The sequence below is a fragment of the Symphalangus syndactylus genome, chromosome 6 (assembly GCF_028878055.3).
Source record: "Symphalangus syndactylus isolate Jambi chromosome 6, NHGRI_mSymSyn1-v2.1_pri, whole genome shotgun sequence".
Taxonomy (NCBI): Eukaryota; Metazoa; Chordata; class Mammalia; order Primates; family Hylobatidae; genus Symphalangus; species Symphalangus syndactylus.
The window spans coordinates 120512054-120529220 of NC_072428.2; the positions used below are offsets into that span (position 1 = coordinate 120512054).

General features: G+C 39.8%; 1 protein-coding gene across 1 annotated transcript in view; it reads right to left on the reverse strand.

The window, feature by feature from the left end:
* The window catches only part of COPG2 (COPI coat complex subunit gamma 2), a 160516-nt gene extending 143358 nt beyond the window's left edge, over positions 1–17158 (reverse strand). Inside the window, exons 1-4 of the mRNA XM_055284013.2 lie at positions 16883–17158; positions 15741–15793; positions 15112–15192; positions 10118–10189 (exon numbers count right to left, since the gene is read on the reverse strand). Of these exons, the coding sequence (XP_055139988.1) occupies positions 10118–10189; positions 15112–15192; positions 15741–15793; positions 16883–16919 (243 nt within the window). The 5' untranslated portion in view covers positions 16920–17158. The remainder of the gene's footprint in view (positions 1–10117; positions 10190–15111; positions 15193–15740; positions 15794–16882) is intronic.
* Between the last annotated feature and the right edge of the window lie 9 nt (positions 17159–17167).

Here is a 17167-nt window from a genome sequence, read left to right on the forward strand (position 1 = left end):
ATCCTAGTCTCTGATAAAATAGACTTTAAACCAACAATGATCAAAAGAGACAAAGAAGACCATTACATAATGGTAAAGGGATCAGTTCAACAAGAAGAGCTAACTATCCTAAATATATATGCACCCAACACAGGAGCACCCAGATTCATAAAGCAAGTCCTGAGTGACCTACAAAGAGACTTAAACTCCCACACAATAATAATGGGAGATTTTAACACCCCACTGTCAACATTAGACAGATCAATGAGACAAAAAGTTAACAAGGATACCCAGGAATTGAACTCAGCTCTGCCCCAAGTGGATCTAATAGACATCTACAGAACTCTCCACCCCAAATCAATAGAATATACATTTTTTTCAGCACCACACCACACCTATTCCAAAATTGACCACATAGTTGGAAGTAACACTCTCCTCAGCAAATGTAAAAGGACAGAAATTATAACAAACTGTCTCTCAGACCACAGTGCAATCAAACTAAAACTCAGGATTAAGAAACTCGCTCAAAACCGCTCAACTACATGGAAACTGAACAACCTGCTCCTGAATGACTACTGGGTACATAACGAAATGAAGGCAGAAATAAAGATGTTCTTTGAAACCAGTGAGAACAAAGACACAACATACCAGAATCTCTGGGACACATCCAAAGCAGTGTGTAGAGGCAAATTTATAGCACTAAATGCCCACAAGAGAAAGCAGGAAAGATCCAAAATTGACACCCTAACATCACAATTAAAAGAACTAGAAAAGCAAGAGCAAACACATGCAAAAGCTAGCAGAAGGCTAGAAATAACTAAAATCAGAGCAGAACTGAAGGAAATAGAGACACAAAAAACCCTTCAAAAAATTAATGAATCCAGGACCTGGTTTTTTGAAAAGATCAACAAAATTGATAGACCACTAGCAAGACTAATAAAGAAGAAAAGAGAGAAGAAAAATGGATGCAATAAAAAATGATGAAGGGGATATCACCACCGATCCTACAGAAATACAATCTACCATCAGAGAATACTACAAACACCTCTACGCAAATAAACTAGAAAATCTAGAAGCAATGGATAAATTCCTCGACAAATACACCCTCCCAAGACTAAACCAGGAAGAAGTTGAATCCCTGAACAGACCAATCACAGGCTCTGAAATTGTGGCAATAATCAATAGCTTACCAACCAAAAAGAGTCCAGGACCTGATGGATTCACAGCTGAATTCTACCAGAGGTACAAGGAGGAACTGGTACCATTCCTTCTGAAACTATTCCAATCAATAGAAAAAGAGGGAATCCTCCCTAACATATTTTATGAGGCCAGCATCATCCTGATACCAAAGCCTGGCAGAGACACAACAAAAAAAGAGAATTTCAGACCAATATCCTTGATGAACATCGATGCAAAAATCCTCAATAAAATACTGGCAAACCGAATCCAGCAGCACATCAAAAAGCTTATCCACCATGATCAAGTGGGCTTCATCCCTGGGATGCAAGGCTGGTTCAACATACGCAAATCAATAAATGTAATCCAGCATATAAACAGAACCAAAGACAAAAACCACATGATTATCTCAATAGCTGCAGAAAAGGCCTTTGACAAAATTCAACAACCCTTCATGCTAAAAACTCTCAATAAATTAGGTATTGATGGGACATATCTCAAAATAATAAGAGCTATCTATGACAAACCCACAGCCAATATCATACTGAATGGGCAAAAACTGGAAGCATTCCCTTTGAAAACTGGCACAAGACAGGGATGCCCTCTCTCACCACTCCTATTCAACATAGTGTTGGAAGTTCTGGCCAGGGCAATCAGGCAGGAGAAGGAAATAAAGGGTATTCAATTCGAAAAAGAGGAAGTCAAACTGTCCCTGTTTGCAGATGATATGATTGTATATCTAGAAAACCCCATTGTCTCAGCCCCAAATCTCCTTAAGCTGATAAGCAACTTCAGCAAAGTCTCAGGATACAAAATCAATGTACACAAATCACAAGCATTCTTGTACACCAATCACAGACAAACAGAGAGCCAAATCATGAGTGAACTCCCATTCACAATTGCTTCAACGAGAATAAAATACCTAGGAATCCAACTTACAAGGGATGTGAAGGACCTCTTCAAGGAGAACTACAAACCACTGCTCAATGAAATAAAAGAGCATACAAACAAATGGAAGAACATTCCATGCTCATGGGTTGGAAGAATCAATATCGTGAAAATGGCCATACTGCCCAAGGTAATTTATAGATTCAATGCCATCCCCATCAAGCTACCAATGACTTTCTTCACAGAATTGGAAAAAACTACTTTAAAGTTCATATGGAACCAAAAAAGAGCCCGCATCACCAAGTCAATCCTAAGCCAAAAGAACAAAGCTGGAGGCATCACGCTACCTGACTTCAAACTATACTACGAGGCCACAGTAACCAAATCAGCATGGTACTGGTACCACAACAGAGACATAGATCAATGGAACAGAACAGAGCCCTCAGAAATAACGCCGCTTATCTACAACTATTTGATCTTTGACAAACCTGACAAAAACAAGCAATGGGAAAAGGATTCCCTATTTAATAAATGGTGCTGGGAAAACTGGCTAGCCATATGTAGAAAGCTGAAACTGGATCCCTTCCTTACACTTTATACAAAAATTAATTCAAGATGGATTAAAGACTTACATGTTAGACCTAAAACCATAAAAACCCTACAAGAAAACCTAGGCAATACCATTCAGGACATAGGCATGGGCAAGGACTTCATGTCTAAAACACCAAAAGCAATGGCAACAAAAGCCAAAATTGACAAATGGGATCTCATTAAACTAAAGAGCTTCTGCACAGCAAAAGAAACTACCATCAGAGTGAACAGGCAACCTACAAAATGGGAGAAAATTTTCGCAACCTACTCATCTGACAAAGGGCTAATATCCAGAATCTACAATGAACTCAAACAAATTTACAAGAAAAAAACAAACAACCCCATCAAAAAGTGGGCGAAGGACATGAACAGACACTTCTCAAAAGAAGACATTTATGCAGCCAAAAAACACATGAAAAAATGCTCATCATCACTGGCCATCAGAGAAATGCAAATCAAAACCATAATGAGATACCATCTCACACCAGTTAGAATGATGATCATTAAAAAGTCAGGAAACAACAGGTGCTGGAGAGGATGTGGAGAAATAGGAACACTTTTACACTGTTGGTAGGACTGTACACTAGTTCAACCATTGTGGAAGTCAGTGTGGCAATTCCTCAGGGATCTAGAACTAGAAATACCATTTGACCCAGCCATCCCATTACTGGGTATATACCCAAAGGACTATAAATCATGCTGCTATAAAGACACATGCACACATATGTTTATTGCGGCACTATTCACAATAGCAAAGACTTGGAACCAACCCAAATTTCCAACAACGATAGACTGGATTAAGAAAATGTGGTACATATACACCATGGAATACTACGCAGCCATAAAAAATGATGAGTTCATGTCCTTTGTAGGGACATGGATGAAACTGGAAACCATCATTCTCAGTTAGCTATCGCAAGGACAAAAAACCAAACACCGCATATTCTCACTCATAGGTGGGAATTGAACAATGAGAACACATGGACACAGGAAGGGGAACATCACACTCTGAGGACTGTTGTGGGGTGGGGGGAGGAGGAGGGACAGCATTAGGAGATATACCTCATGCTAAATGATGAGTTAATGGTTGCAGCACACCAACATGGCACATGGATACATATGTAACAAACCTGCATATTGTGCACATGTACCCTAAAACTTAAAGTATAATAATAATAATAATAATAAACATACTATCTACTTTAGGGACAAATTTCACAAAATATGTGCAAGACTTGTCCACTGAAAAGTATAAAATACTGCAGACAGAAGTTAGAGAGATTTGAATAAAGGGATATATACCATGTTTGTGAAGCAGAAAACTCAATAGTGCTACAATGTCCATTCTCCTAAAATTGCTCTTTAGATTTAACGCAAGCCCCACCAAAGTTCTAGCAGGATTTTTATACCTATATAAAAAGATTATATTATATATAATATAACCTTGTCTATTTCTAGATAGCTATATATTTCTATATTATCTATATATAATATAGATATTTAAAATCCATATGGAAATGCAAAGGGCCCAAAAGAGCCAAAACAATTTTGAAAAATAGAAAGATTTGCACTATAAAACTTACTATAGATTTTAAACCTATAGTTAATCAAGACACTATAGAGCTAAAGTAAGAACAGACATATAGGTCAATGAAACAAAATAATGTTGCAAAGTGCCAATGTAACTCAATCATCTTCATCATCTCCTCCCCCTCCTCCCCTATCTCCTTCCATATGGATATTTAATTGTTCCAGAACCATGTGTTGAGAAAATGAAGAAAGAAGAAAAGGAAGAGGCAGTGAATGGAGGAAGAGAAAAGAGGTGAAAAGAAACCAACCATTACTTTATACCATATAGAAAAATTAATATGAAATGGATCATAAGGTAATTGATATAAAACTACAAACACCCAGAAAAAAAGCACAGGAGAAAATCGTTGTCACCTTCGGCTAAGCAAAGATTTCTATGATATGACATAAAAAGCATCCCTGTAACAGAAAAAAATTTGATAAACTGGACTTCATCAAAATTTAAAACTTCTGCCCTTCGAAAGACTTTAACAAAATAAAAACATAAGCTACATACTGAGAGACAATATTTGTGAAACATATCTGATAAAGGATTTGTATCCAGAATGCATAAAGACCTCTTAAAACTCAATAATAAGAACATAAACAATCCAATTTTTTTAATGGGCAAAAGATATTAACAAATCCTTCACCAACAGAAGATATATGGAAGGTAAAAATACAAATGAAAAGATGTTTGAGATCATCAGTCATTAGAAAAATGCAAATTTAAGCCACAGAGGGATACCATTATATACCTATCAGAATGGCTAAAATTAAAAACAAAAATAAAAACGACAATACAAAGTGCTGGCCAGAATGCAGAGCAAACTGCAGCTCTCATACAGTGATGGTGGGAATGATTACAAACATTTTAGAAAAATGGGTTGGTAGTTTCTTACAAAGTTAAACATACCACACCTACCTATGGCCCAGCAATCCCACTCCCAGGCATTTATCCAAAAGAAATAAAAATGTATGTCATGCAAAAATCAAAACATGAATGTTTATAGCAATGTTGTTTATAATCACCAAAAACTGGTAACAAGTCAAATATCCTTCAAGTGGCAAACAGATAAACAGAGGTACATCCATTCAATGGAATACAACGACAAAATAAAAATAAACTAATGGTACAAACAATAATATGGATGAATCTCACATGCATTATGCTAAGTAACTGAAAAGAAACTCAAAAAAGGCTTCATACAGTATGATATCATTCATATGACTTCCTGGAAAAGGCAAATTTATAAGGACAGAAAGGAAATAATGGATTGCCAGGGGCTGAGGGAGGTAAGGAGGAATAGATGATAAAGAGACACGAGGGAACTTTTTGAGGAGATGGAAATGTTCTAAACCTCAATTGTGGTGGTGATAACACCACTGTATGTGTTTGTCAAAGCTCATAGAACGATATCCTAAAAAGGATGAATTTTATTGCATGTAAAACTACACTTTAAAAAAAAAAATAGTTCAGTAAATGAAAAGGCAAGCCACAGAGTGGGAGGAAATATTTACAAAACAGCTGTCTGATAAAGGACTTCTATCCAGAATATATAAAGAAACTTATAACTCAATAAGATGACAACCTGATTTTTTTTTTTTTTTTTTGAGACAGAGTCTTGCACTATTTACCTGGGCTGGAGTGCAGTGGCACGATCTCAGCTCACTGCAACCTCCGCCTCCTGGGTTCAAGTGATTCTCCCGCCTCAGCCTCCCAAGTAACTGGGATTACAGGTGCCTGCCAGCACACCCAGCTAATTTTTTGTATTTTTAGTAGAGACAGGGTTTCACTATGTTGACCAGGCTGGTCTAAAACTCCTGACCTCATGATCTGCCCACCTCAGCCTCCCAAAGTGCTGAGATTACAGGCGTGAGCCACCAGGCCCAGCCGACAACCTGATTTTTTTTAAGTGGTAACAAATTTTAACAGACACTTCATCAAAGCAGACATACAGATGGCAAATAACTACATGAAAATATGCTTAGGCCGGGCGCGGTAGCTTACGCCTGCAATCCCAGCACTTTGGGAGGCTGAGACGGGCAGATCACGAGGTCAGGAGATTGAGACCATCTTGGCTAACACGGTGAAACTCGATATCTACTAAAAATACAAAAAATTATCCAGGTGTGGTGGCAGGCGCCTGTAGTCCCAGCTACTCAGGAGGCTGAGGCAGGAGAATGGCGTGAACCTGGGAGGCAAAGGTTGCAGTGAGCCGAGATCATGCCATTGCACTCCAGCCTGGGCGACAGAGAGAGACTCCGTCTCAAAAACAAACAAACAAAAAAAGCCAACAAACAAACATTATCTAGAAATTCCACTTGTAGGTATCTACTCCAGAAAAAGTCTCACTGTGTACATAAACATTATGTGCAGTATCATTTGTAAGAGGTAAAATGTGGGAACAACTTGTATCTACCAATGGGAGAATGGATAAATAGAATTACTGTATATTCACATATTGGAATTCCATATAGTAGTGAAAGTAAATAAAGTAGAAGTACATGTAACAAGCCAGTAAATCTTAAAAATGTATTAATTATAAACACTGCAGGCCGGGCGTGGTGGCTCAGGCCTATAATCCCAGTACTTTGGGAGGCCAAGGCGGGCAGATCATGAGGTCAGGAGATTGAGACCATCCTGGCCAACATGATGAAACCCTGTCTCTACTAAAAATACAAAAATTAGCCAGGCGTGGTGGCACGTGCCCATAGTCCCAGCTACTCCAGAGGCTGAGGCAGGAGAATCGCTTGAACCCAGGAGGCGGAGGCTGCAGTGAGCCAAGATCGTGCCACTGCACTTCAGCCTGGGCGACAACTCAAAAACAACAACAATAACATTACAAAATAAGAAGATGATGTTATTTTTATATTTTAAGACACACAAAAATGCAAAGTATTGATTATAGATGTAAACTATGTAATCCCCATATATTAATATAAACAAGGATAGAAGAATACCAACTTCAAGACAGTAATTACCTTCTGGTAAAGTAATGCTGGTAATGGAAGGAGCTCCACATATTTCTGGCAAAATCTCTACCTCTCTTTGCCCCAAAACAATCACTCCCTCAATTCTGTATTTTGCCTAAGGAACCATTAAAACTAATCACATCATGCTGTACGTGGCTACTTACCTCAGTCACTACAAAAAGCCTAAAATATTCTGGTCATTATTCATAACCTGCAGACTTATTCCTTGCATCTGGGTACAGCACCTCGTCTGACTCCATTTTCCACCCTTCTAAGCAGCGCCATTATATTCTCTGACACTTTCATCAGCAAAATCCCCTATATTCTCAAACTCTTCTCTGAATGTTCCCATCTTTTTCTTTAAGTGAAACTTGGCTCTCTCCCAGGGATCCTCCTGCAACCCTCTAAAATAGCAGCTGTTTTCTCTCCCATAACCCTCATACTACCAGGCCTACAGGTGGGAAAGCTTATGCCTTTATATGATGTCACCTGCTACCATTGCTGGTTGTCCATTAAACCCCAGGTCACTTCTCTTATTTTTTAAAAATACCAGTACCTTGTTCACTGTCTCTCCAATGCAATCCCAGTTATAAGTATTGGTGATTTTAATATCCATATAGATGGTATCTCTAAACCTCTGACCTCTTCATTCCTCGACCTCCTCTTCTCCAATGATGCCATCCTCTCTACAATGATCACCCACTGCCACTGCCACAGCCTCTATCAGTAACAGCATCCCTTTCTAATTTCATTTCCAAGCACTCACACTCCTGACTCCAAAATTATTTCACTCTCTCTTGACCTACAATCCACTGTTCTACCAACTTTTTGCTGTCCCTGTCAGCCCCTGTTCTTGCTTCCCTCCTAACCGAAGATTCCACAGTCAATGTTCCAACCACTCAACTTTTTTGCTTCTCCCTCTGTTTACTAACCTGGCAAAACTTCAATCCTGATTAAATCCTATCTCTAAGCGTTCAGTGCTTTAACCTGCAGGCTGTAGCTGGAGAAAAACATTCACCATGCTACTTGGTAATACTTTAAATTCATGAGCACTAACTTCAACAGGCTATTAGTCCTATCGAACAATCCTACATTTCCCTAATCCATTTCCTAGAAGACAATTTCATATCTTCTTTTCTTGATATAAACCTCTGTGCTACAGGCTTCAAAAGTTTGTCCTCATCCTGTTTCTTTCTTACTCTGCTTCCTTTTCTCCACTACATGTCCAGCTTTTCTTCCCAACTGCCAGCCCTCTGAGTAACAGCAGTCTTGAGAAGACACCTGGCTGCAAAAACAAAGCCACAAAAGAGGCAATAGCCTTCCATGACTTATGTAACACCCTCCCTCTGAACCCTACTCCAGCAGCTCAACCTGCCTAGTTTTCTAGTCTAATTCCTCTAATAAACACCTAATTCCACAATACTCATAGTGGTTCTGTTTCCCTGTTTGAACCCTGAATTTCTGGTACAGGAAGTGGTTAAAAGGAAAGAAGACCTTAAAGATATGAACCTAAAGTTGCTTCTCTGATCGGATTGAAGGTAATAATGACCAGTTTCCAATGGAAAAGGGGCTACTAGCAGTCCATGGCATGCAGTGGCAAAATGTTTAAAATCATCATCTGCAGACAAGGACCTACAGAAGACAAAGCTTTGGGTAACTAAGCAGTTGATGCCATAGAAGATTTCAGTAAAACTAAGTTGTATAATGGGTTAATTAGTTGTTTCTAGGTACACTGGAGAATTCTTTTCTCAGGAAAATAAAATGATGAGCTCAGAGTTTTAAAAGCACCACTCAAATCTGGGTAAGGGGGCAAGAAATCTATAACTGCCTTCATAGACAGCCTTATATCATGTGGCCACAGGGCTGAGATTTCTACAAAGCATATCCTGCAGGTGGCTCAGTTACAATGCAAATTCAATTCACACTCTTGCAGGACATCTTACGCTAAAGTTAGGACCTTGACTGGCAAGGAATGGGGCCCTGAAAAGTAGAATGAGGATATATGGGCAGACTCTGATGAAGCCAAGTACCTCGAACTCCTAAATTCTGTGACATCTTTTGCTAGTAGAAGCATCAGTCCTCCATCCCATATGTAAGGAAATTAGTCTTCCTTTGCCTGTAGAGTATATAATGGCCTCCCCTGAAAACGCTGCATTACAGGGGATTGCTGATCTTCCTGAAGATCTACTCCTAAAACCTCTCATTATTTAGATCCATAACAAGACTCAAATCTCAAGAGGTTCTGGGGGTTGACACAAAATGTGACATGTGGTGATATGCAATACATACCAAAAAACTGCAAGATTTGGCCAATTTATGTTAATGGAAAGCTGGAAAATACATATCCCAGAACTACCTTCCCTGTATGGTTCTGCCTTAGAGCTAGGCAAAAGAAAAATGTACACAACACTTAGAAGACAGACAAAAAGCAGCAGCCATATGTTCTGAAGATCAGGGTGGTCTAAGGTAATGAGAGGCAGGTTTAGTTTGTACTCATTTCTCTTTTTCCTTATTCCACTTCTTTTTCCTTATTCTATTCCTTATTCCCCTTCCCCACTCCACATCCAGCTCTTCTTCTCAACTGCCAGACCTGCTGACTAACAGCAATCCCAGGCCCACCAGAAACTTGACTAAGAACTGACAAATGTGGTAGCTATGTGCACTGACTTCTTTATCAGTCCACCCTCACAGCGTCATGCCAGAAGCTAGGTATTAACAGTCTTTATGACTTCACGGTGGATCCGCAGGGAAAAGTTTTACACTGCATACTTTAATTCTTCCATTTTCACATCTTATAATGAACATTTATAAGTTTTATAAGCAGTTAAATAATTTAAAACATTTCAAGCAATGCTCCCTAATTTAGAACACTCTTAGTTCCCTGGGGAAAATAAATAAAAGGAGGTTTTTCATCATAAAAAAATTCAAAAAGACTTACATCATTAGATTGAAACAATCGCGTCATTGCAAAGAAGGCTTCTGTAGCTTCCGTTGTTCCAAAGTGTTCACCCTAAGTAAAATTTAAAACAATTTTTAAACTTTAAAAAATATATATTCATATATATGTACATATACACACACAGGATTTTCTATTTCTGCAAAAATCCTTTAGAACTCAAGAAAAAAGAATCTCTTTGTAAACATTCTGCCTCTGCAATTTTTCTGGCTTTCAATGTATAAACCCACATAGCCATTTATCCCCCCTTATTTAAAATAATTCAGTATCGCATACCATGCTTAAAAGTTCTGGCATAGTGATCTCTAACCTTTTAGTAGAAAGTATTTGAAATTTCCCTGAAGTAGACATAGGCGTGGGCAAGGACTTCATGTCTAAAACACCAAAAGCAATGGCAACAAAAGCCAAAATTGACAAATGGGATCTCATTAAACTAAAGAGCTTCTGCACAGCAAAAGAAACTATCATCAGAGTGAACAGGCAACCTACACAATGGGAGAAAATTTTTGCAACCTACTCATCTGACAAAGGGCTAATATCCAGAATCTACAATGAACTCAAACAAATTTACAAGAAAAAAACAAACAACCCCATCAAAAAGTGGGCAGAGGACATGAACAGACACTTCTCAAAAGAAGACATTTATGCAGCCAAAAACACATGAAGAAATGCTCCTCATCACTGGCCATCAGAGAAATGCAAATCAAAACCACAGTGAGATACCATCTCACACCAGTTAGAATGGCCATCATTAAAAAATCAGGAAACAACAGGTGCTGGAGAGGATGTGGAGAAATAGGAACACTTTTACACTGTTGGTGGGACTGTAAACTAGTTCAACCATTGTGGAAGTCAGTGTGGCGATTCCTCAGGGATCTAGAACTAGAAATACCATTTGACCCAGCCATCCCATTACTGGGTATATACCCAAAGGACTATAAATCATGCTGCTATAAAGACACATGCACACATATGTTTATTGCGGCACTATTCACAATAGCAAAGAGTTGGAACCAACCCAAATGTCCAACAACGATAGACTGGATTAAGAAAATGTGGCACATATACACCATGGAATACTATGCAGCCGTAAAAAATGATGAGTTCATGTCCTTTGTAGGGTCATGGATGAAACTGGAAAACATCATTCTCAGTGAACTATCGCAAGGACAAAAAACCAAACACCGCATGTTCTCACTCATAGGTGGGAATTGAACAATGAGAACTCATGGACACAGGAAGGGGAACATCACGCTCCGGGGACTGTTGTGGGGTGGGGGGGGGGGGGACAGCATTAGGAGATACACCTAATGCTAAATGACGAGTTAATGGGTGCAGGAAATCAACATGGCACATGGATACATATGTAACAAACCTGCACATTGTGCACATGTACCCTAAAACCCTAAAGTATAATAAAAAAAAAAAAAAAAAAAAAAAAGAAATTTCCCTGAAGTACTGTAGTTTACAAGGAGGCAGAAAATCATAGCACTCACAATAGGACATTATTATTACACTGCCTAAGAGCAGAGATCATATCTATAATCTAATGCTCAGCACAATGCCTAACATGTCATAGGAGCATAATAAATATTAAAATATAAGGAACTATCTATTACGAATCTCAGCAAAATGGCAAGAAGGGGACCAACCAAAAGGGCAGGAACCAGATTCATCATATTAAAAAACTAGGCTTAAAGGGGCTGCTATGTAGCTCAATATTGGTTCAAGCCCCTAAAAACATGCTTTGGATCAGAGCTTCAAACGCTTTAATGTGCATGAAAATTCATCCTGGGATCTTGCCAAAATGCAGATTCTGATTCAGTGGCTCTGGGGTAAAGCCTGAGATTTTGCGTTTCTTTTCTTTTCTTTTCTGTTTTTTTGAGACAGAGTCTCACCCTGTCGCCCAAGTTGGAGTGCAATGGCGCAATCTTGGCTCACTGCAACCTCCACATCCTGGGTTCAAGTGATTCCCCTGCCTCAGCCTCCCAAGTAGCTGGGATTACAGGTGTGCACCACTACGCCCAACTAATTTTTTGTTATCTTTAGTAGAGACAGGATTTCACCATGTTGGCCAGGCTGGTCTTGAACTCCTGACCTCGTGATCCACCTGCCTCGGCCTTCCAAAGTGCGGGGATTACAGGTGTGAGCCACCGTGCCCGGCCTGAGATTTGGCATTTCTAACAAGTGATTCTAACAAGTGATGTAAATGCTGCTGATCTGGGAACTACATTTTCTGAGCAGTGAAAAAGTATTAGATAACGTATTTTAAATAATCTCAGATCATAGATTACCTCAAATATTACCATTTCAATATTTAATGTCTTCACTAAAAGCAATCCTATATGTTATACTCAATCACTTTTCAGAGCTTCAGATTCCACATAAAATATAACTAGTCTTCAATCTATTTGCCATAGGTATAAGAATAAATTTTGGCAAAAAATACTGACAGTTTAGGATGAAAGACAAAGTACAATAAGTTTATATTTACTTAAATCAGTGTATCCAGCCTGCTCATCAGCAAGAGATTTATCTCTTTCTGTCATAACTATTTACTGAATACCCAGAAGTCTGTGTGCTTTTTAGTTATATAGGAAAACCTTACATCCTACTTTTTTACTTGAAACTCAGAAAACACATGGATATGTCAACTCTCATAGAAATTCAAAAGTATCTTTCTATAAAGCGCTACCAAGTTCTAGGCAAAGAGATAAAATTTATGTTCCCAAATCTGTTTATATAGTTAATTGTGTTTATGCTGTGCTTGGTAATTTCCTTATCAAGATAATCAAATGTTTCAACATGAGTTGCCTCATCGAAGAGGTAATGACCAACATAAAAATATATGTTACTCTCAATCAACTTTGACTATTCAAAACTTTTGGTTACACAATGGATTTAGCCAACTTGGACACAATGTGTGCTATGAAAAGTTAAACCCAATTGACTATGCTTTAAATGTTTCTCATATGCTGACACAGAGGGATTATGTTGTTTGTGAACAGATATATTTTATTTAAAACTATGTGCTTGATGATCGGGCACAGTAGCTCACACCTGTAATCCCAGCACTTTGGGAAGCTGAGGTGGGTGGATCACCTAAGGTCAGGAGTTTGAGACCCACCTGGCCAATATGGTGAAACCCCATCTCTACTAAAAATATAAAAATTAGCCAGGCGTGGTGGTGCATGCCTGTAATCCCAGCTACTCAGGAGGCTAAAGTAGGAGAATTGCTTGAACCAGGGAGGTGGAGGTTGTAGTGAGCCGAGATCGCGTCACTGCACTCCAGCCTGGTGACAAAGCGAGACTCTATCTGAAAAAATAAAAAAAAAACTATGTGCTTATTGCTTAGTCTTCATTTGTAAACAAGAAAACTTTATTAAATCTCTGAATGAGGTCTTCAGTCACAAAACAAAGATAATATATTCTCTTAGAATTCAAACTGGAAACCATGGTTATCTTAGCACCATATGTAAACCACCTGAGGTATGGTATATGTTTTATGTGTCCGTCTGTATGTGTACAGACATATATAGTCATCCCTCCATAACCATGAGTTCTGAATCTGTGGATTCAACCAGCCTCGGATTGAAAATATTCAAGGAAAAAAAAACCGTGTTTGTACTGAACACATACAGACGGTTTTTTCTTGTCATTATTCCCTAAACAATACAGCACAACTATTTACACAGCACTAACATTGCACCAGGTATTATAATCTAGAGATTATAATCTAGAGATTATAATCACAGAGATGACTTAACATATATGGGAGGATATGTGTAGGTTATATGCAAATACTACACCATTTGTATGAGGGACTTGAGCATCTATGGACTTTAGTATCCAATGGAGGTCCTGGAACCAATTCCCCACTGATATTGAGGGAATATGAATCCATGAAACAAAATCATATTTTCTAAGGCCCTAGACATTTCATGAGTTTTTTTTAAGTCTGGGGCAAAAAAAAAAGAAAAAGAAAAAGAAAATTAATAACAATAGTAGCAAGCAGAATCTACATTTCATGAGTGCAAATATTTTTGTTGGTTTGTCTGCTATATCCCCAACACCTAAAACAGTGCACAGCACACAGCAGCTATGCAATAAATATTTGCTGAATGATGGAAGGAAAACTATTCCTGAATGCTTACTATATGTTCAGTACTATTCTCAGTGCTTTACACTAATTATCTCATTTGTCATTACAACTCTGTAACAGGTATTATCATAATCCCCATGTAGAGAAAAGGACATCAAGACACATAAAATGGTTAAGCTACTGCCCAGAATTATTTTGCTAGTAATGGTAGGATAGGGATAATAAATATAAAATCTGAATATTAACAATCAAAGCTTTAAAACATCATTATTACACACACAAAAAAGAAAATATCTGGAATTTGCCTGATCTTGCATTGTATTTTCAGAAAAACATGAAGATCTCCAAACATATGTAAACAACATGTTCTAACTAGTACTCATTAAATTGAAACCAAAAGATTTATTGAGAATCTACTATGCACATCACTGGTTTAGGACCTCATGAATAAAAAAGAAGTGCAGGTTAAACATCTCTAATCTCAAAATCCAAAATCTGAAATGCTCCAAAATTAGAAACTTTTTGAGTGCCAATATAACACTCGGTGGAGACCTTCATTGGAGCATTCTGGATTTCAGATACTCAGATTAGGAATACTCAGTGAGTATGTATTCTGCAAATATTCCAAAATCCAAAAAAATCTGAAATCCAAAACACTTCTGGTTCCGAGCATTGCAAATAAGGTATACTCAACCTGTATATGTCATAGTCTTCGTACTCAAGTTTTACATATTATTTTGTTAACCAAACGTTGTATATGTTAAAATTAAGTGAATTTAAAATAAATAAATATACTTTCCAGAAAGTATTTCATTGAATTTTCAGTATTTCTATTCCAGGACACACTTATCTGAGAAAAATAAAAATAATTTACCTGGTTCAGTAAGTAAAGAATCTTTGTAAGAATATGCAAACATCTTCTTGGATTGATTGGAGTTTCATTGAATATACGAGCCTATGAAAAAACATAAAAAACACTGTTACTTTTCTACCTTTTCTATCACAGATTATAGCAAACCAACTTTAATACAGACTATTTTTAATCACGGTATCCAAACATTGTCTATAGTTCTCAATTTACTAAGGTATCTGATAAATTACTACATGTGGCCTTGATTTTCCATCCTATACTCTCTAACTCATTCCCTTAGGTTGACTACTTCAACTTTATGGGCTATACCAATTAAATAAGGATCACAATACTTATCTATATCATACTAATACAATGAGATTAATACAGATAACTGATTTCAATAACCTTGCACTAAACACCTGTTCTTACATTTAAAATTCCCAACCTGTGACAGCCTTCATGTCTTTGCATTTCTATCTAAATGTTCCTATGACAAGTAACCCCTCTTTCTTTTCCCTCAAATCTATATTCCCTAAACTCTGTTACGTTTCTTGTTTTGGATGTCGTGATCACAGTGGCCCAGGGATTCTCTGCCCACCACTCTAAAACAGAATAGAAAAGAAAGGGCACAAGATACTTCCCAGTCATACCTCCTGTAAAACAGCACTCTTCTCCAGATGCTGGAAAGGATTGGAGCCACTACCTATTTATAAAACAAAAAAAAATGTCCTGAATAGCTGTTCTACACAAACTTATATACTTTCCAGAGAAGGGTACTGAATGCTTGGGAAGTGAACACTTGGATGGCACAGTGATAATCATTGCTAATATGCATACAAACTGAATGAAATCATTTTGATCCCAGCTCTGTCACTGCCATACTTGAAAAGCTGAGACTTCTCTTTTGCAGCAACCCTCTCCAAAATGAGTGTCTTCTTTCCCTGCCCTCTTTTTCCATGAATGTTAAAAATGTGTCATTTCCACAACGAAGATTAATGAGATTGTGGTAGGGTGCTTTTGATTTCCTTAGGTAAGCACTATTTTATGTGTTTCTAACACTTAACGAGAGGCAGAAACGAAGTTTCCCAGAGAATCATGCAGGCGTAAAGCTGCAAGAGGCCATGGAGGTTGACGAACCCAACCCCCTCTCACACTGTGGGAGATCTACCAAACACCGAGAATTTTTTCTTTTTGAGGATGCTTGGCATCTTCCCCATTTGCTCTGGACCAAACACGGGTATCAAGACGCAGGTCACTTCTGGACGCCTGAGCATTCAACGAGCTGTGTCCCACGGGACAGTCTTGCCCCCGGGGGCCCGGACAGAGCCGGGGCCCCCAGGAAAACGATAAGGTACCAGGCACCTGAACGTTCCTCCACACACACCCTGTGCCGTCGACCCCAGCCCCGGGAACAGGGTGCTCCCACTTGGGGTCGGACCCTACCAACACCCCTGAACGCGGAGACGCGCGCAGGCCCTCGGCCCCCGCCGGAGGCCCGCGCGCAGGTGCGGAGGCGGCTCGGAGGAGCTGCACCGCAAGAGGGGCGGGAACGGGGCGCGCGCGGGTGCTGGGGCGGGAGCGCGCGGCCCGAAGGGAGGCTCCGGCGCCCGGGGGAGGGGCTATGGGCAGGCCCCCGGCGGCCGCGAGGGGAGGGGAGGGGCCGGCTCCAGCTCCGGCCCCCTGGCACGCCGGCGCCCACGCCCCCAGCCCCGCCGGCCCGAAAGCAGGTGGCGGCGGGCGGGGGAAGGGGCGTCCCGCGGCTGAGGGTGGGCCTCGGAAGCCCCGCGCGTACCAGACTCCTCGTCCTTCTTGTCGAATTTTTTAATCATCTTGGACGACTTCCCAGGGCCCAGACCCACCGCAACCGTCCCAGGCGCCGCAGCCGGCGAGCGGAAGAGGCTGCAGGAAGGCCGGCCCCGTGTTCTCACGCCGGTTGGGCCGCCGCGCCGTCACTCGGGGCCAAGGCCCGCCCTCCCCGGCCGCCCTGGGCCTCCGGGGACGCAGTCACGCCCTCTCCTCCTCCCCCGGCCCGCCGGAGGCTTCGGCTCGACCCTCGCGGTCTGCGGTCTGCGACCCG